Source organism: Micromys minutus (genome assembly GCF_963924665.1).
Source record: "Micromys minutus genome assembly, chromosome: 21".
In the NCBI taxonomy this organism is placed as follows: Eukaryota; Metazoa; Chordata; class Mammalia; order Rodentia; family Muridae; genus Micromys; species Micromys minutus.
This window is the reverse complement of record NC_137956.1, coordinates 35,907,472-35,929,131: the sequence shown is the minus strand read 5'-3', so window position 1 is coordinate 35,929,131 and position 21,660 is coordinate 35,907,472. Positions and strand designations below refer to the sequence as shown.

At 42.2% G+C, this 21,660-nt stretch overlaps 1 protein-coding gene across 1 annotated transcript in view; it reads right to left on the bottom strand.

Annotated features, from left to right (window-relative positions):
• The window catches only part of CPNE4 (copine 4), a gene marked incomplete at its 3' end in the record, with an annotated part of 437,878 nt that overhangs the window by 87,163 nt on the left and 329,055 nt on the right, over positions 1-21,660 (bottom strand). Inside the window, exon 7 of the mRNA XM_080934848.1 lies at positions 17,595-17,684. Within this exon, the coding sequence (XP_080790974.1) occupies positions 17,595-17,684 (90 nt within the window). The remainder of the gene's footprint in view (positions 1-17,594; positions 17,685-21,660) is intronic.

Here is a 21,660-nt window from a genome sequence, read left to right as displayed (position 1 = left end):
GAAAAAAACCCACATTATTCTCTTGTTAGATGCTGAGAAAGCATTTGACAAAATTCAACACCCCTTCATGTTAAAAGTCTTAGAAAGATAAGGAGTTCAAGGCCCATAACTAAACATAGTAAAAGCAATAAATAACAAACCAGTAGATAACATCAAAGTAAATGAAGAGAAACTTGAAGCTATCTTATTAAAATCAGGGACAAGACAAGGCTGCCTTACCTATTCAATATAGTACTTGAAGTTCTAGCCAGAGCAACAAGAGAACAAAAGGAGCTCAAAGGGATACAAATTGGAAAGAAAGAAGTCAAAAATATCACTATTTGCAGTTGGTATGGTAGTATACTTAAGGGACCCCAAAAATTCCACCAAAGAACTTCTAAACCTGATAAACAACTTCATCAAAGTAGTTAAATATAAAATTAATTCAAACAGATTAGTAGCCTTCCTTTATTCAAAATATAAAGAGGCTGAGAAAGAAATTAGGGAAATGACACCCTTCACAATAGTCACAAATAATATAAAATATTGTGGGGTGACTCTAACCAAACAAATGAAAGATCTGTATGACAAGAACTTTGAGTCTCTGAAGAAAGAAGGCGAAGACTTCAGAAGATGGAAAGATCTCACATGCTCATGGATTGGCAGGATTCATATAGTAAAAAATGGCCATCTCGCTGAACACAATCTAGAGATTCAATGCAATCCCCATCAAAATTCCAACTCAGTTCCTCATAGAGTTAGAAATGGCAATTCTCAAATTTATTTGAAATATCAAAAAAAAAAAAAAAAAAAAAAACCCAAGATAGTGAAAACTATTCTCAACAATAAAAAGAACATCTTGGCAATCACCATTCCTGACCTCAAGCTGTACTACAGAGCAATAGCAATAAAAACTTCATGATATTGGTACAGAGATAGGCAGGTAGATCAATGGAATAGAATTAGACTCAGACATGGCCCCACATAACTATGGTCACTTTGTCTTTGACAGCAAAGCTAAACCATCCAGTGGATAAAAAGACAGTATTTTCAACAAAAGGTGCTGATTCAACTGGCAGCATGTAGAAGAAAGTGAACTGACCCTTTCTTATCTCCCAGTACAAAGCTCAAGTCCAAGTAGATCAAGGGTCTCCACATAAAACCAGATACACTGCAACTAATAGAAGAGGAAGTGGGGAAAAGCCTTGAATACATGGGCACAGAGGAAAATATCCTGAATAGAACACCAATGGCTTTATGCTCTAAAATCAAGAATAAAAAAACGGGACCTCATAAAATTTCAAAGTGTCTGTAATGCAAAGGACACTGTCAATAGGCCAAAATGGCAACCAAAAGATTGGGAAAAGATTTTTACCAGTCCTACACCTGATAGAGGACTAATATCCAATATATACAAAGAATTCAAGAAGTTAGGCTCTAGAGAACCAAATAATCATATTAAATATGGGGAACAGAGCTAAACCGAGAATTCTCAACTGAGGAAAGTCAAATGACCAAGAAGCACCTGAAGAAATGTTCAATATCCTTAGTAATCAGGGAAATGCAAATCAAAACAACCTCAGGATTACATCTCACACCAGTCAGAATGGCTAAGATCAAAAACTCAGGTGACAGCAGATGCTGGCAAGGATGTGGAGAAAGAGGACCACTCCTTCATTGCTGGTGGTACAACCATTCTGGAAATCAGCCTGATGGGGCATAGTACTGCCTGGGGACCTAGATATACCACTCCTGGGAATATACCAAAAAGATGCTCCAACATATAATAAGGACACATACTCTGTTATGATAATAGCAGCCCTATTCATAATATCCAGAAACAGAAAACAACTCAGATGTCTTTTAACAGAGTAATAGCTACAGAAAATGTGGTACATTTACACAGTTGAATACTACTCAGCTACTAAAAACAATGACTTCATGAAATTCACTGGCAAATGGATGGATCTAGAAAATTTCATCCTAGTAACTCATTCACAAAAGAACATAAATGGTATGCACTCACTGATATGTGGATTTTAAACAAAGAGCTTGGAATATCTGCAATACAACTCAGAGACCACATGAAACTCAAGAAGAAGAAAGACCAAAGAGTGGATGCGTCAGTCCTACTTAGAAGGGGAAACAAAATAATCAAAGGAAGTAAAGGGTGGGAGGGACTTAGGAGGAAGAAATGAGGAGGGGGAAGAGGGGCAGAATCAGGTATTGGAGGAGATGGATAGAGGGTCAGGAAATTGAACAGAGTTGTGTAGCAATGGGGGATCAGGAACTGGGGTTAGCAACCACAAAGTCCCATATACCAGGAGCAAGAGCCTCCTAGGATCTCACAGGGAATGACATTAGCTTAAATAGCCCACAAAGGGGGGGGGGAACCTTTGAGGCCATACCCAGATATGGCCCCCAAGTTGAGGAGTGGGGCCACCCACCCATCTCCAAAATTTCAACCCAGAATTGCTCCTGTCTAAAGGAAATACAGGGACAAAGAGTGGATCAGACTGAAGGAAAGGCTATCCAGAAACTGTCTCACCCTGGGATCCATTCCACTTGCAGACACCAAACCCAGACAGTATTTTGGATACCAAGAAGTGCTTGCTGACAGGAGCCTAATATAGCTGTCTCCTGAGAGTCTCTGCCAGATCCTGAACAATACATATTCTGATGCTCGGAGCCAACCATTAGACTAATCAGAGACCTCAATGGAAAAATTAGGGGAAGGACTGAAGGAGCTGTAGGGGACTTATCTGGCATCAATGGGAGGGGAGGCCCTTGTTCCTGTGAAAGCTTGATTCCCCAGTGTAGAGGAATGCTAGGGCAGTGAGGCAGGAATGGGTAGGTGGGTGGGGGAGCACCCTCATAGAAGCAGGGCCAGAGGGGTGGGATAGGGGGCTCGCAGATGGGAAACCGGGAAAGGGGATAACATTTAAAATGTAAGTAAATAAAATATCCAATTTTAAAAGCATTCACCAAAGTGGAAGAGATTAAAAATGTAATTTTAATCCCATTATCCCAGTCAAAACTGGGAGAGCATCTGGCTTTTCTGTACCGGTGCCTCAACAACTGAGTAGAAGCTCATTGCACATCTTTACACAATAAGTTACTTACTTAGCGTGCAAAGTAAGATGTTAGTTAATGTCCTAGCACGCATAATGCAATTGTCCAGACCAAAATCTGGGTCACAGGGAGGCTGGGAGGCCCCAGCTGACACAGACCTCCAGAGTCTCCTCCTAGTGTTCAAATACTGTGCCAGTACCTGCTGGTAGAAGGGAATTGTGTGAGCAGTTGGAATGAAGTGGGAGGGTAAGTGCTAATTTGGGGATAAAAATTAGATCTAAAGTCTTTGGATATAAAGAATTGGAAGGCTTGAAGACAATAGATTATTATGGCTGCGGCTCATTTCTCCTATATTATTAATTCTCTAAATGTGGATGGCCAGTGGCATTGGCGGCACCTGCGAACCTGTCAGCTATGACCATGCTTAGGCTCCAACCCCTGCTGCCTCGGAAATGTAGGAACTGGTGTTTGAACAAGCTCTCCAGGCGAGTCTGATGCTGCCGGAAATTGGCAGCGTTGTTTGGGATTTCATGCTGACCTCAACCACCCAAAGATCCACTGGACACTGGTGTATCATGAGCCGTCAGGAGTTGGTTTCATGATTGGGAGTAGCAGAGTTGAGAAAGCTGTAAGGGAGCCCTTGAATCGGGCCCGCTGGTCTGCAGAGGAGATGAGCTGGACGGGATGCCTCCTGACAAGTCCATTTAGTGATTTTATTCTTTCATGGGACGCCTGCCATAATGTGTTTTAAATGTCAGTGCAATCAGGCATGCTGGGTAGTGAACAATAGTGACGCTGGGTACAGGCTTAATTGCTAAGGGAGAGAGAGGGGAGGGGTGAGAGAGGAGTAGGTTGTAGAAAAGCTTTGAGGACCAGGCTCTCAAGGATGGTTTTTCCTTTTCTCAGTCTCCTCAAGACTTTTAATTGAATCCTGTTTCTCTCACCCACCCCACTCCCTCTCCCTCCTGATTTATTCCACTGAACAGCTCGTGGCTTAAGGGTAAGCCAGGATTTATCGTTCTTAGCCCTAGACTTGGTTCATGCCATTTCAGAAACTGTTCAAAGGAAGCCAGATACTAACCCATGGAATATGGCATTGATTCAAAAGGGACCTGACATTTGGAAAATCCACAAAGAAGCCTTCACCCTGCCTTCTTTTCTGGGGAGAATTTAGTCTCTGTACACACCTAAAGCTGAGCTCAGAGCACCATTTCTGGCCAAGTTACCTTTCTTCTTTGTGGGACTCTCCCTTGTAACCCTTTAGTCCTGAAGGTATTTTCCTTTGCCTCCCTTTCTCCCATCTTGGAGCTGGTGGATGGAAATATCTGGTAATGAAGAAATTCCTTGGAAAGAATATGGTAATAGCATTTTCGGTAGGGGTATCCCCAAGACACAATAAGAAATGTTTCCATGTTGAATTTAGACTTGCTATAGGTGACAGCACACGTCTTAAGGTCCTAAGTAATGAGATGGGCATATCTCTTATGAGTGAATATATGTGTGTATGTATATCTACATCTACATCTATCATTATATCTATATCATCTATATCTATCTCTATCTCTATCTCTATCTATATCTAATCATCTATCTCTATCTCTATCTCTATCTCTATCTCTATCTATATCTAATCATCTATCTCTATCTCTATCTCTATCTAATCATCTATCTCTATCTCTATCTCTATCTCTATCTCTATCTATATCTATATCTATATCTATATCTATATCTATATCTATATCTATAATCTATGGGTAATCCCCCTTGGGAGATACCTAACTATGAGCTTTCACATCCATCCATCTGCACATTCATCCATTAAGCAGATACTTATGAAGATTATATTTTTAAAAAGACCAAGCCCTTCTTAGGTGAATGAAGCCAGTTTCTTTCCCTTGGACCTTGCCACTGATATTTCAGTAAAGAAGACAAAGCACAGACATGCACAGAAGTGAGTACGGGTGGCAGCAGATGACAGCGCCTGATTTGAAGGAGATGAATAGGTTGATGAGATGGGAGCGAACAGAATATGAATGGCACATGCGATTGCATCTGAGAAGCCAAATCCTGAACTGGTACATGGAGGTTAAGCAATGCAGAGCCAGGAACAAAAAGTTTCAAGAACAGATACAGATGTCAGGCTTACATCTGTCTTTAGACATGTGAACTCAGGGTTATTTGAATATAAGAATATTAACTACTGGTTGGTAGTCCAGTGTCTGAGAGGTCTTGGGAGTCTGGGTTAATTGAGACTTCTGGTCCTTCTACAGGGTCACCCTCCTCCTCAGCTTCTTCCGGCTTTTTCTTAATTCAACCACAGGGCTCAGCAGCTTCTGTTGGTTGGTTGGGAGCAAAGAGCATCTGACTCTTTGAGCTGCTTGTTGGGTCTTTCAGAGGGCAGTCATGATAGGTCTCTTTTGGTGAGCCCCCATAGCCTCGGTAATGGTGTCAGGCCTTGGGGCCTCCCCTTGATCTGGGTCCCACTTTGAGCTTGATGCTGAACCTCCTTTTCCTCAGGCTTTTCTCCATTTTTGTCCCTGAAGTTCTTTCAGACAGGGACAACTATATGTCAGAGTTTTGACTATGGGATGGCATCCTTTTCTCTCACTTGAGGCTCTGAGGAAGAACACCAGCTTTTATAAAGACAGTCCTTGAGGCTGGGTTAATTGTACTCCAGTGACTAATATTCAGATATAAGGGAAGGCCCATCTCTATATGGAATGTGAGGAATATAAGTTTTTTGCCTAATCAATTTATTAACATTTTATTAATTTCTTATAAATTAGAATTTTGGCCTCTGGACTTACATACTTGCCTATTGTTTAAGTCAGTTCTTCCAGATCCTATTAAGTATTTGGACAAAGTCAGATTCCTTTCATTGAAGAAGATGGAGTCCATACCAGGCACTCCCTGGGAATCTTGAATATGAGAAGCCTCTCTCTCATTAGACAGCATCTCTCTGCTCTTACTCCTTTATCTCTAGCTGCATGAGGCAGAGGTGTGGCTGGTCACCATACTGTTTCCTCTCTTTACTGGGATAGTCAGAAAGCATTTATTGTTTTCTTCTAGCGTTTGAGACCACAGAAGATGGTAATCCCACATTCTCAGAGAGCGAATAATTTCGTAAGAGGTTAGTGAGAACTTTCCTGCTTTTTTCCTTAATTCAGTTTAAGGAATCTGCTTCATGCTCACACACGTGATATAGCCTTGAACTTGCTCAGCCCTGCTTTGAAGACCAAGGATACTGCAGGCATCTGAGATCTCGGGAACACTGTACCTATGAGGAGAGTTACTTCTACTGTGTCCTCTGGCTCCCGAGGTGCCTCTGGGATCTCTCTACTGAGCGTCTGAGTGAGGGTCACTTCCCCGAGTCTCAAGGACTCTCTTCCTAAAAGCTGATGTTATTTCCTCAGAGATAACTCTCTTCGTGTTTTGTTTGCAGATTCTATTGAAAATATTTTCTGGATAAAAACTCACAGACTAGCCCTAAACTGTGATATTCACCCCCCCCCCAAACACACTGTTCGTTAATGTTTAGTGTGAGAGCGGAGCTGCACGCATACCCTACAGACCTGACACAGAGGCGAACGCCTCTCAGGAAGTCAACTCCATCTTAACCTTCCTACCCCAAGGTCAGGTTAAAACATTTCTAACTCTGCAGTAACAAACATCTAAATCTTTGGAGGCAGTGTTTTCAGTTTGTGTGTTAACCAAATAGCGCAATAAATGATGACAGGAAAGGCTTAGATTAGCATGCAAGCAAACCAACTCACACATAAACTCTGGAATGAGCAACTAATGTGGCCGCACACAGCATCAGTCACACCAGTTACAAACTACCCTACCACAACCAGAATTGTCCTACCACAAATAGAATCTCCCTGTGACAGCTGTATTGAGGGATTCCCAGAACCCCCACTCTCTTCCTCCCTCTATTAGCTACTTTCATCATCAATATGAGAAATTGTCAGACAGAAACAGCCGGAGAGGGGGAAGGTTTGCCTTGGCTCCTGGTCTCAGAGGGCTTCAGTGGATCAGAGCACAGAAGGGTCAGCAGAGTTAGTTAATGACGGTGTGGCTTCGCGGTAGAGACTGCTCACCTGTGACTGGAAAACGTGATTGGGTCAGAGCTGGGTATAACCTTCAAATGCTTTCTCCTAGTCATCTGCTTCCACCAGTTAAGCCCCAACTCCACACTGAAAGACCCTGGAGCCTTTAAATTAGCACTACAAGTGGGGAACTGAACCACCCTCGAGTGAGTCTGTAGAGGGTTTCTTAAATTCAAATCACAAGTGTTTCCTATCACCATGAAGCAACACTATTCATCCTCCCACGGTTCCTCTGATTTCATCCCGAAACTGCTCACTTACTACTTTTCAGCATAGAATTGGCTGTAAACGGGTTAAATACGAGGATGCAGAACAATGGATGCAATCCGGACTGGGGATGCATGGTATTCAGAGGGACAACTGGACTACCATCTACTTTCATCTGGAGATCTCACCAGAGATGTCACTAGTGCTCGCTCTGGGCTCTTCCTTCACAACTGAAGTGATTTTTCTTCAAAAACACTGTTTGAACTAGTCAAGTCCTGACAGATTATTCTTGACAGACAGTTAAAGACATGCCGTGGCCATGGGCAATTTTGCCAATAAAATAGTTTGATTTTGATGTCATTACCTTACTATTGAAGCAGTACCTGCTACTGATCTCACCCCTCCCCCTTCATAGTACTTAATTCGACAGGCCAAGGACGACTCCTATTAGCTTCAGAGCCATCATATAGAGTCAGGGGTGGGGTGGGGTTTCTACTCGAAAAATGTTTGAGAGGACGGTGTGTGGAGAAAAGAAGAGTGGGAATTGGTGTTGCCTCCTTCATATTCTTCATTCATAATGATTGGGCAAAGAAGGATCTCCTCCTCTTCCCACAAGAATGAAACAGAAGAACTCCAGGGTCAGAAGGAATCTCTGGGGAGCTGCCCCACCCTCCAGCTAGGTGACTGACAGAGAAAGAATAGGTAGGCTGTAGGAAGTGAAGGTAGGAGCCAAAGGTTCCACAGAACATTGACGCCAGGTAGATGTTTCAAGTTCGCTCACGTTAACTGGAAGAAGATGACTTATTTATTGTGGTAAAAGATTTATCATACTACATTTACCATCAAACTGTTCTGAAGCACAGAGCTCTGTAGCATTAAGTATGATCACATTGTGGTAGAACCACTATCATTGCTCACTGTGAGAAATGATCTGTCTTCCTCACTAAAACTCCATGCCCATTAAAGACCAGCTCCAAAGCTTAAGCTTTATGTAAATCCAACTTGCTGGATTCCTAGACAAAACAGGACTTGCTTTAGGTTGATTCATTCTCTCTCTCTCTCTCTCTCTCTCTCTCTCTCTCTCTCTCTCTCTCTCTCTCTCTCTCTCTCTCCTCCCTCCCCTCACTGATGACAACATCACCTTGACATTGAAGCAAGCAGCACTTACTGCTGACCCATTAGTAGGAAACATCCTCCTCCTCCCCATTTCGGAGTTACTGAATACAACATAGAGAGAAAGACTCTTATTAGTAGCAGGGGCCTGGGGCACTAAAAAGGACAGTTTTCTAGTCTGTGGAGGGAAAGGATGATGGTCAGGGAAAGAGAAATGGGTTATTAACATGGGACAAGAAAAATAGGAAGGTGTTTAAAGAAAAGGAATGTCTGGGAGACAATCGGTCTGGCCACATGTGTATGTGCAGTCCCCATTCCTCTGAACAAGCAGACAGACTTAGGTAATCTTCCAGTTAACATGAGTGAACTTGAAACATACATGAACAGAGTGAACCTGACATCAATGTTCCTGGAGCCTTTGTGTCTTACCTCCACTTCCCACAGCTTACCTATCTGTCCCTTCAGAACGTTTTATTGTACAATGCCTGTGTAATATCTAGTGCAAAGGGCAAACAGACTTGATTTTGTTCATGCAACTTAAAAACATTGTAGACCTGGGTGTTAAAATATTATTTTCTTCTTCTGAGCCCCAAACTTCTCATCTGCAAAATGAGCAAAAAAAGCGTCTCTCCATATGAACAGTAGGGGATTACAGTTAGGTGATTGGATGAATCTCAGAAGAGATTTTGAACTTTCTTATATGGATCTAACTAGACTGTGCTGCTTAGTTTGCCTTGCTGCTCAGTGTGACTGGGCTGTTACCGAGTTCTAGTAACTGGTTTCAGCTGAAAGTTCTTGAGACCCGAAGTTTCCCTTTCTGTTTCCTGGATGTAAATGAGAGTAGGTTGTGAGTGACCCAAAAGTACAAGAAACCTGAGCACCACCCCCAAGTGTTCTCTCCAGGGTCTCATTGTGTAGTCTTGGCTAGTCTATAACTATCTATGTAGACCAGAGTGGCCTCAAACTCAGAGATCTACTTGCTCCTGCCTTCTCAGAAGATGAAAGGTATGTGCCACCACACCCAGAGGAAACCTGGGTTCTTGAATCACAAAGAAACAGACATTGATTTGAATGTCTTATCTGTGCTTGCTGTCTTCTTGAATTTCTCTCTCCTTTATGTTTTGAGACAAGGTCTTTCTCTGAGCCCGGAGCTCACTACTGATTGACTTAGACTAACTGGCCAATGGGCTGAGGGATCCTCTTCTCTCCTGCATCATCCCCCAGTGTAGGTTCTAGATGTATACAGTTGTGCTAGCCTTTTAAATGAGTACTAGGGTCTTCAATTCAGGCCCTCATGTCTACACAGCAAGTACTTTTCCCACTGAGCCATCTCCCTAGTTTTCTGCTGGATTGTTTAAAGTAAAGTGATTACAGAGTTCGGTAAGAAAACTTAAGCCAGGGGCCTACCTAGCAGAGGAGCCTGGCAGGCACTCAGAAAATATTATCTGTTCTTTAGCAGAGACAAAGAGGCATAAAAGGTTGGGGTTTAAGTTAAGATTTTGCTTATTTTAGCTGTGAATCTTAAATTATTTTCTAGGAAGCAGAGTTTCTAATGCTCATTTGTGAAGTAGGACCATGTTGATGAAAAGAAAGAAATATTAAAGGAGGAGGCCATGTCCCCGTGTCAGTTCATAAGCCTGCCTGATTCCTGCATTATTTAACACTGTTTTCCATACTGTGGTATTGATCGCAGGGCTCAGGTAAAATCAGGGATTAGGGGTACCATTTATTCAAGTGGAGTTAAGAATCCCAGAGCCATAGACAATTGGATCAAGAGAGACTTGGATGAATCTTCAAGCCTCCTGTAAACTTCTGAACATTTAGGCAGAGTGAAGGGTTGACCGACAGGCACAGGGTCAACAGCCATGAGCCCAGAAAGCTATGAGAAAAGCACTTGAATTTGAACAGATTTCAAGAAAATATAATAAGGCTATGGACATCCAAGTCCCTCACCCTTCACAGTTATACAGCAATAGACAGAAAAGTAAAGTTGCTTTAAATTGTCCAATAATGCCAAGCTTTTCATTACAATTGTCAATAATCCTGAGCACAGTAATGGTCTCTTCGATTCAAGCTGTCTGTGGTCTGCATGCACCAAAACCCCAGAAATGTTGATCAAGCCCTGTGCTCTAGATTTGGGGTTTTATGGAACTGAAAGGGGGTCACTATTAAGGACTAAGATTTTGTGGGATTTAACCTGGGATGGAGTATCATCCATCCCAGGCAGTAAAACAGAGGTTTATTAGAGAAAATCCACAATAAGGAATGCAAATATATTTGAAGGATGGAAGTAGGTAAAGGGTGATAGGTATACAGGGGTCCAGAAGGTAAGAGCCACGTGGGACTGGGGAGAAAAAGCAAAGATTCAAGGCAAACTAAGAATACACTAGAGGGCAATTACAACTCAGTTCATCGGGCAATTGAATATCATTTCAGCTCAGAGAACCCAAAGAAAAATGGTGGAACTTAGGGAGAAAATACAATGTCAGCTCTTTTAGTGCATGCTTAGCAAATGGTTGTGTCCTGTACTATTTATGAGTTATGAAAAAAGAAGACTCTGGACTCACTGAGCTGGGATTTTGACTTAACAGAGCTTCTTAGGGTCGTTCAGAAGTCCCGACTTTGGGAGAGTCAGACAGCAATTTGTAACTATGGCTCTTTTATTAAGTCAATCAGCATGGCAGCCAAAAAGGAAGCAGTGACAGATGAACAAGACAGGCGAGGAAAACAGTATTGTTTGATGGGTCACTTTTGATGGGTATCTGGGCTTCCTTTCTCACTTTCATGGGTCAGACTTCTACTTTAGCTTGAGGAGGACACTTCTTGCTTCATCTTGCTTTCTGTCACCTCTGATTACCTGACTATGTTTTCTCTGTTCTCACCTTAGAATGAACTCAGTTAACAGCCAGGGCCTCTTGCCTACCTAAGGCATGGGGCCTTGGGTCACAGAAACCAGAGTTCCTCATCTCTGTCACTCTCACTACGAGTTAGCTTTCATCAACACATACTTATAGAGGGAAGTCTCCAAGTCACCCTCATGACTAAGGTATTGGAAAAGCAGATAGGCTCTGCCCCTTTAGGTTAGGTGATTCATTCTCGGTGTAAGCATGTGGTGTTTGCCAAGATTTCTCTAGTGTGGCATCTCCTTTCAGTACCAAGTACATTATGGTTCAAATAAATGCTTGCCAGTGGTGCTTCCCAACCCTCTTCTCCTCTAAGAGGCACCCTCCCCACTGCCAAAATCTGGAGGGCTCTATTGTGAGAACCACACTGTCTCCAACATTTATGACTTGTTTAGAAGCAATGTTTTGGTCAAATCAAAGGAATTGATGAATACCACATTTCACTGAATTGTTTTTTTTGAGAGTATTTTCCCTTAATAGAACATAAAGTGATTCAGGGTTTCAAACCTCATAAGATATCTTACATGTAGACATTTTTCTTGTTAAATGTTACAATGACAAAAAAAAAAAGAGGCATTTTGTTCAAGAGTCAAAAAATGCTCATTGTGGTGATTTATTCTGTAATAAATCAAATACAGGAGGAATGAGTTCAAGAGATAGTAAACGACTTGATGTATTAGGGAAAAATTATAGAACTTTTAAATTCATGATTTCAAAGCTTTGGTCTAGGAAGCAAGAAAACTATTAAGTCCTCATGTATGAAGTTTGTGCTAGCAGAACTCAAGAACCAACTTAAAGGAATTTTCATTGCTCAGAGTCAGAATGATACAGTATGTGAAAGGACTAATGACAGGGGAAATAAACTGAAACACTCACATAAAAATCCATGAATTCTTAATAATACCAGGGGCATTCCTATCAGAAATCAGAACTTGGCCCCAACGACCCATTTATAGGAAACAGAATATAGAAAGTATTTCAGGACAAACAAGCCTGTCTTTGTTTTTCTTTAAGGAAACTTCACAGAGAACACAAAACTAAAGTTACAAAGAGGCATCAGCAACTAATGCCTTAAAAGAGTCTCATTTGCACCCTGGGCCTTGTTTAAAGCATAATATAGAACCAGAAAAACAGGAACCCGTGAGATGTGGGTAAGATGCTTGCTGTACAGATCTGAGTTCAAACCCCCAGCTCCCATGTAAAAAGCTGTGTGGCCTCCAGCACTATGCCTACAACTGCAGCATTGTGTATGGATGGGTGAGACAGAGAAAGGTCAGGCGGGACTTGCTGGCAACCAGCCTGGCTCCATCCACATTTAGTGAGAGACTTTTGACTCCAGGGACCAAGGAACAAAGTGACAGCGCAAGATACCCCACATCCTCCTTCTGGCTCAGCATCCATTTGGGTGTGTGCACCTATACATGTGAGCACATACAATACATGCACACATATAGAACAGAAAATCCAACTGTTTTGTAAGTTAGTGAATCAATAGCAGAGAGGTAGGTATGCACAGGTGGCGAGGTATCTGATGGCATGAATGTTTCCAGGTAAAACCTGGGAAAGTTTTCTGGCTGTGTTTACTGGAAGATCCTTCCTCCTTCAGTAGTACATCCTGGAGTATTTTTCACACCAGGAAATGTGGTGGCTAAGCATAACCCCCTGGCCTAGTGTTGCTCAGCTTCAGGCTGTTCGTTTGTTTTTGTTTGTTTTCCTTTATGGCTTTCTGTAGTAGCTTCCCACAGGCCTTTAAAACGTCATCATTTTATGATGTAGCAAAAACAAACAAAAAAAAAAAGATGTAAATATTTTATCCGATTTGAAACATCTAATCTTTCCCCTGGTAATTTAAAAATAAATCAGAGAAATTTGGGGGAGCACTGTATACCTTCTGCCTACTCACTGCGGTTCATAGGCATTGACCCTGGTCTAGATTCATTTCAAGATGGCCCAGAGGTATGAGTAGGACAGGGAACTCCAGGGCGTGGTGACAGGAAGCTGGCCGTGATTAATGATTTCTGAAGCTCTGTGATACTATGGGGTGTGGTAGGAGAAGGTCACAGAACTTTTCAAATTGCCTGTGTATCTAAACAAATACTTTCCGATTAAATAAATAAATCAAATTTGAAAATGTCATTTAGCTACTATTTTGACATTTATCTTGGAGAGGAGTTACAAACAGACCAAAACTTAAACAAAGAAACAAATGGAGAAGCTACTTAAGGTTGGTGTTCAAGTGGATGTTGCATAACAAAGAAAGACACTTTTTAAAGTTAGGATTTAATAGGGTGGCTTAGGACACTCAATTTTTCCCTTTTGTTGGCTGGGGAAATGATACCCATATGATGAGAGTTCTCTCTCTGGCAGCTTGCACTGTAGTATTTGGAGAAGTCCATACTGGAATTTCATGGCTGCTCTTGAAGCACAAAAACAAGTCAATATAAATAAAAGGCCGCCCGAGAACCCATCCTACCTTTCAGAAGAGCTGACTTTACAGTGAGCAGCCATGTGGGACCAGGATGTTATTTGGTGGTAGGGAACCCTCCTCACAATGAGGCCCAGGCATATCCTGCCAAGGTCTCCATACGACCTTTCCTTTTGCAGGTTAAGGCCAGAAGCAGTTACTATAGGAACTCCAGGCAGCCTGGATGTGCTGGTTGTCTGGATGTATAGGCCGCAGATGGTTACTGTGTGCAGAAGCAGCAGCATCCGGGAAGACAGAGACATCGGCAGGAAGCTTGTAAACTGGTGAGACAGAGCATTCTGCTTTGAGCCTATGGAAAATAAACCAGCCAGGGTGTGGTAGTGCATATTTAATCCTGGCACTGGGGCAGTCAAGATAAACAGATTGCTAGGACCCAGTGGCAAGCCAGCCTAGCCTACTTAGTGAGTTTCCAGCCAGTGAGAGACCTTGTTTTGTTTACTGAAGGTGAACATCACCTGAGGAAAAATACAGAGCTTTTCCTGCACATGTATGTACACACATATGTCAGAACACACATATGCACATACACAGACACATGTGCCCACTCTCACTGCCCACTACAAGAGTTAACAAAGTGCTGGTAAATGAAGCTAGGAAGCACCCCGTAGATGTTAGACCCGCCAGGAAGGTGTCTTCTGCAAGTGGGAGGAGGTTGAAGAGACTCAGAAGTAAGCAGTACACTCAAGGAAAGGCAGCTGAGGACAGCTTCCGAAGCAGAGAGCCGACGGTTGTCTCCCCTGCATGTGCAGGGTATATAGTGTGGGTCTGAACTCTGGGCAGAGAGAGGGTGGTGGGGAGGAAGCTAGCAGAGAGGAGGGCAGAAGGCAGTGTGAGAACTAGTGAAAGCTGCCAGTGCTTAATCTCAGAAGCCATGGTCGCTGGAACAGCAGCATGATTTCCATCGGGGAACTTGATAGAAATGCGGGTTCTTATGCTCATTCTAAACCCCCAACCAGAAACTGGGGGACTGCAGGTGAAGCTCAGCCGTTGCTACTTGAACAAGCCGTTTAGGCATTGTGGGTATGTCAGGCGTGTGAGGACACTGCAGCATTGGAGTGTTCCAGCAATTCCTAATTAACAGTGATTTTACCCTTTAGGGGTCATTTTCACCATCTAAATATGTTTTGGTTTATCAAATTAATGAGGGAGGCAGGGATGGAGTGGATGAGGAGAGAGAGAGAGAGAGAGAGAGAGAGAGAGAGAGAGAGAGAGAGAGAGAGAGAGAGAGAGAGAGAGAAGAAAACACTAACTAACTACTCTATAATACACAGGATAGTACCAAAAGCTCAGCTGTAAAGATGCTGAGCATCTGGTCTTCCCGTTTACCCTTGCTTCTTTTCTTCTTCCTTCCATCATTCCTCATTTCTATCTTCCTTCTGAATATCTATGTCTTATAATTCTATCATCTCTTCCAAGTTTTTATTCCCGGCAGAGACCACAGAGTTCTCAAAACCCCAGAGGGCTCCTTATTTACATTTTTATTATCCGTCCCTGCTAAGCCTTCTTTTTGCCCATTCAATAACTCCCAAAGACAAAATGCCAAAGGAGGTGATATTTTATTCATGGCCCAAGGAAGAGAGTTTTTTTTTTTTTTTTTTCAATGGGAGAACACTGCTCAAAGCAGAATTGGTAATTGCACATGTACTGGAAGCTATAATTCTTGGGCATCTTGAAAAGAAGTTTCTACCAAGAAATCCAGTCAGAAATCCCATCTTTTCCCCTTCAGCATGATTGAGAGTTCCCAGAGGTTCTCCTGACATAACGTTTTTTTGCATAAGAGATGGAGATAGGAATTGGACGTGGTCATTAGCACCACTGGAGTCAGTGAGTTAGTTCACAGACAGTTCAATCACAATGTCCACACAGTGGATTTAGGCAAGGACACACAACATTAATGGGACACACAACATTAATGGGACACACAACATCAACAAGACTAGGACTAACCAGACAGATGGGATTCTAACTCAAACAATAACATTGAAACTAAAAGAATTTTATCCCTCAGAACAAAGTCTTCAGGGTGAATGGGGTAGGGGATACCATCACATAGGCAAACAGCAACAGTGCCTATGGTAGGTAGTGTTATGTGCCCACTGGCCAAACCTGAGAATCAAGTGGGAGATGATCCCTGCGGTGTTACTTTGGAGGATTATCTTGATCATGTTAATTGACATGGGGAGACCCATGTTATTGGTGGGTGAACCTGAACTGTTTAAGAATGCAGGAAGGGAGGTGAGCCTTAGCGTGCATGAGTCTTTACTCTCTTCTGACTGTAGATGCAATGCGACCAGATGCTTCAGGTGCCTGATGCCTTAACTCCCACACTATGCACTGCAGCCTGGAATGTGAGCCAAAAGAGACACTTTCTCCTTTACGTTGTTTTTGGTAAAGTACTGTTACCACAGTAACAGAAGAGTCACTAAGACAATGCCTGTCTTTCATTTTTCAGAGGATGGGTCCCCTGAAAGGCAAACATGAATGTTTATTCAGTGTGATAGGTGGACCATTCCTTTTATCTTCATGTGGGGGAGGATGCTCTTGCCCTTCCAAATCTGAAGCTATTGAAGGTCTGAGTTAACCAGTATCACTCCTACGCCCTTAGGACCTTCTCACCTTTGTCTTCCTTCTTGTTTGCTCACAATACTGGGCCCTGGAGAGGTTGATGGAACCCTGAATCTGCTTGGTAATCATGCTAATCAACTGGACTTCGGGTTTATGAGAAATTTGTGTGCAATGAGTTAGTCATCCTGAATCAATAGAGTCAGCTCTGTGGCATTAGCAATGAGACTTCTCAAGAGTTCAAGACCAAGGGCAGACCAGCCCACTGACCAAAGCAAATGTCTCCAGGAAGAGATTTCTGGTATCTGGTCTGTTGTCTTCCTCTGATGATTTCTGACCCTCCCAGTGCATGACACTCAGCCCTTCCAAGTCCCATAGTGTGCAAGACATTTGTGGTAGATTAAATAGAATAGTCTTACTACTTTGCAATTCCTACCATGAATACGTTGTGTTTGAATCATGAATAGGCATAATTTGGCTTCTAGGTTGTGGAGAAAGTAACTGAATTCTTCAACCTGTGCTCAGAGGTCCTGCAACCTCTGTTTTGGATTCTTGGAACCCACAGTTACTATAATAAAAGTCTAAGCTAGTGTGTATGGTGACAAGAACTAAGAACCCCCTTAATACATTACAGCCTGCCAACCCATAGAAGTCACCCTGTTCATGAGCAGCAGACTATAAGTACCTCATAGAGACCAAGCACACCTATCCTAAGAACCATGTAGGTTGGCCCAACCCAGTTTGCCAACGCACAGAATTATAAGCTAAACACATTTATGATCACAAACTACCACATTTCAGTGTGTGTGTGTGTGTGTGTGTGTGTGTGTGTGTGTGTGATACAGTGTATAACAATAGATAGTTTATCAGAAATATTTTCCATCTGAAAGTTTCAATTATACTCTGAAGTTATTACCACATTTTTGTTTCTGAAACGCCTCAGGCACTGTCTTCTGACATAATACATTAAGATTTATTTTAGGGCTTATTGTATGAGCGTCAATAGCTCTGGCAGAAGAAACAGGCTCACTTTCTTCCATTAAGATGCTAAGAGGTGAGAGGGTTGGGAGAGTGGCACAGAAAATTCTGTGCGCCCATTTTCTCCTAAGAGCAGAAGGGTGACGCAACACATTTTCAAAGTCATCTCTCAAATATGGATCTAACCTTCAGCCTTCGGTCGGGATCTCCGCTGCATAGAGAGTTTACAGATACTTTGAATGACTTCCAGGCTGGGCTTAAGTTATTCATCACAACCTGGGAAGAGAAAGACATGAACAGTGATTTGAAAAGGAAAGGCTTGACATTTTCATACTTCAACAGAAGAACTACTCAAGAAGCCATTGCGGTGTTTATGAAAAGGACAAGCATATGGGACAGGTGGCTTGATAAAAACTTGAGAGTAGTGGGTATTTTAAGAGTGGCCTTGAAGTAGGTCATTATGGGCAGAACTGCTGTGGCCATTGGCCTGGATGTTGTTTCATGAATAAGGACAGGGACATTGCCCAGCATTTGGATATAAAAGATGACCTCTTCTATATCAAAAGGCCTAGGGTTGAGGCAAGGCTGCCTCTGGCCACTGATAAAGGATTCCCTGGTCCTGTAGGACCATCAATCTTAAGTCAATGATTCCTTTCCTTAGAGTCAGCAGAGAAAAGAGGAATCTGTGAGGGATGGAGAGGTACTGTTAAAAAGAATCACCACCCCTAGCTGGTTTCCAGGGCCAGGGGATTCTATTAGCCTTGTGGTGTGGCCTCTGGTCAATTGTCCAACAGCCCCTAAGTGTGCTCATGTGAACAGTCATAGTTGAACTCAACAGGTCACATAAGCACATAAGAAGACATCAGAGTAGGAGGTGAACTTGCTGGGCATCCAGTAGGAGTGGAAGAGGACCAAGAGGGTAATAAGTGGCAAATGAGCAAAATACATGATATACATGTATGTATGTATGGCATGAATATATATATATATATATATATATATATATATATATATAGTAAACACACACTTTTTGTTTACTATAAAGTATGTATCATATAGCACATATATGTATACACACAAATCCATATATGTATACACACATATACATACAAGGGGGGGACACACACACAGAGTTCTATGGAAATCTGTGAGTTATATCAGATGGAATGTCTGAGAATTTTCTAGATCAAGAATACTAAATTTGGCGTTAGCCACAAGCCATGTCAATTAAAATATTTAGAAAGATAAAACATGGCAATTCTTCAGATTATAAACTAAATCAATGATATAGCAAAATGTATTTAAAATCAGCTTACTAATCGTGAACTTGGCTAAATATGGCCCAAGGGTCCATGAGATTTTCCTGTCTTTGTTTTGTTTTGAATAATCCATCTTGGTTTTGTACCAGACATGCAGTATAGAGTAGGGGCCACCAGAATGGGATTCCTGGATTGGTAGATGCTATGTTACTGCAGGCTTTTTGCAAATACATATTCTGAGCTCCACCTAGTCCTATAAACAGACACTTTTAAGGGAGATCTTTCATGTTATCTACTAAATGAAACCCAAGAGGCTACCCAAATAAAATTAAACTATTAAATGAATTCTGCCATGTTAATAGATGAAGTTTTTAGGTAGCAGTCTTTGTGGATTTTGGTTTTGGAAAAAATAATTTTGCCTCCAAATAGAGTAATTATTTCATAAATCATTCCTACTTCCTCTTTATTATAGTTATTAATTATTGATTAGATCACAGATTCATTATTAAATTTATTTTGACATATTAAAATAAAGAAACAATGTTTCTTTGTGAGTTTGTCTTGTCTCCTAATACCCTGGGCATCATCAAATTATTGTGAGAAGGAGAATTGGTTAATACATTCTGTGTTCATTTAGGACAATGTTAAGGAGTAAAGATGTTTGGGGAAATCAATAGCAGATCAAAATTTCAACTAAAAAATTGAAACCTATATGCATGTACACATGAGAGTATGTGTGTGGTTGTGTGTGTTCGTGTTTGTGCTTTTTTCAAGAGAATAACATTGTGTGCTAATTTTGAAACTGCTGAGTAACCAAGAACCATCAATTCTGTATTGTTTGATCTGCTAGAAAGCTTCGTAAGCAATACTATTATGAGATCCCAGGACCTCCCCATCACTGGAACAAGAGACATAGACTGCAGAGTTTCTCAGGAACAAAAACATTACCAGTATCAACAACAGGAGGACACCTAACAGGAGTCATGGGAGGAGGGTCTTAGCAAAGAAGAATCTAATAACATACTGTTTATATCTCTTTTCCTTCTTCTGTTCACTGCCCAGTAAAAAACATGAGTGGACACTACTACTCAGTCTTCTCCAAAGTCTGTCTTAACATAAAAAATCTTTATATTAGCCCCCCTCAAAAAAAAAAAAAAAAAAAGAAAAAAGAAGTATTTGGTGAGGGAATAAGGGATCATTCATTGAGTCTTTCTACCCTTTAAAATCTACAGAATGATAGTTTTTCCCCTTCAGTCAATTTCCAGGGACTGGAATCCATGCATATTACTCTTCAGCATTCACACAGTGCCCTATTTATGTAGCCAATTCTATTCACTTATCTATTTTTTAATTAAGCACATATCTTGGTGCCTACGATTGGCCCATCTGAGACTATTTAATTCCTGTCGATTTTAAGAATGAAGAACTCCCTTTTGATGTTTCAGGAAAACAGAATTGAATTGACAGGGTGAAATGGTGTCCCATGTCCCATCCCACTGTCACCCTTGAAGGTACCTCTCTCTTTCCTTTCACACACACACACACACACACACACACACACACACACACACACACACACACACACATGTTCTTCTCTGAGCTTCAGGTCATCCAGCACAATTATTCTATTTCCCTCTTATAGAATTCCTCATGCTCTGGCTTGCCAATCTAATAAAACTAAATAATAGAGACTGGGGTTGGTTGCTGTATGGATGGCTTTTCTTGTTATGATGACAAGATAAGTGACCGAAGCTACTAACATAGGGAGGGTTAATTTTGTCTTTGTAACAGGGAAAGCATGGCTGGAGGAGGATGAGGCCAAGGTGCATGTGTAGTCAGAAAGCAGAGGGGCGGGTGGGGGAAGGAGGGGGGAGGGGGAAAGAGGGGGGAGGGGGAAGGAGGGGGGAGGGGAAGTGTTGCCACTATGCCGACTTTCTCTTCTTTACTTATTCTGAGACTCTAGCCCATGGTATTCGGAGACTCACACCCGCTATGGGTCTTTCTCACCACACTCCAATCTCTCTGCAAGTGCCCTTATACACCTCCAAAGAGTTGGGTTCTCTAGGTGATTCTAAATCCCATCTGGTTGACAAGTGAGATACAAGAAAGTTGTACCAGGAATTTAGAATAGGGAAGGATAAGGATTAAGACCGGTAATGGCGTGGATCTGACGAGTCTCCCTCAGACTTATACATTTGAACACTGTGTTCCTAGTAGGTGGAGTCTTTTGAGAGCCTGTGGAAGCTTTGGAAAATACTGCCTAGTGGCCCTGCCTCTGCCTCCTAATCCTTGAGATGTAGTTTAACCCTTCTTCAAACTTCTGTGCCCTAGACAGCGCCTCCTCTCCCACGTGGGCAGAATTCCTCGAGAAGGACAGAAGCAAAGCCCTCATCCTTTCTGTTGCTTCTGCCAAGTATTCAGGCACCATGATAATTAGAGCAGTGAGCAGGGAGCCTCTTGGAAGGAGAATGAGTGAGAAGGAGCTCAGCTTGGCCCAGTGGCCACTATAGCATGGCGGTGGGGCAGCTCACATGACAGGGCCAGGCTACAGTGCCCGGGGAAGCAGATTGCTGTGCAAAACCAGAGAAGCTGAGTCAAACAAGCTCAGGTCCATCCTTTTCCAACTGTGAGACATGGGAAATGGTGTAACTGCCCCAAGGCCCAGTTGCTTTGGCTGGGAAGTGGGGATAGCAGTACTTCTAAGGAATAAGAATTAAAATAACACACAGAAGCCGTTTCAGATAACGATTCATTTCTAGTTGTCTCATTAAGTGTCAGCTCACATCATAGTCGATGTATTTTACATTCACTAGGTGTGTGTCTGTGTCAGTGCACACGCTTGCACACATGTGTACATGCAAGTTGCCTACGTGTTGCATAGTATGGGTGGAGTCGCAGAACATCTTCTTAGGAGTCAATTTGCTCCTCTCACCATGTGGGTTCTGGGGATCAAACTCAGGTCACTAGACTGAGCTACCTTGCTAGATCCAGCA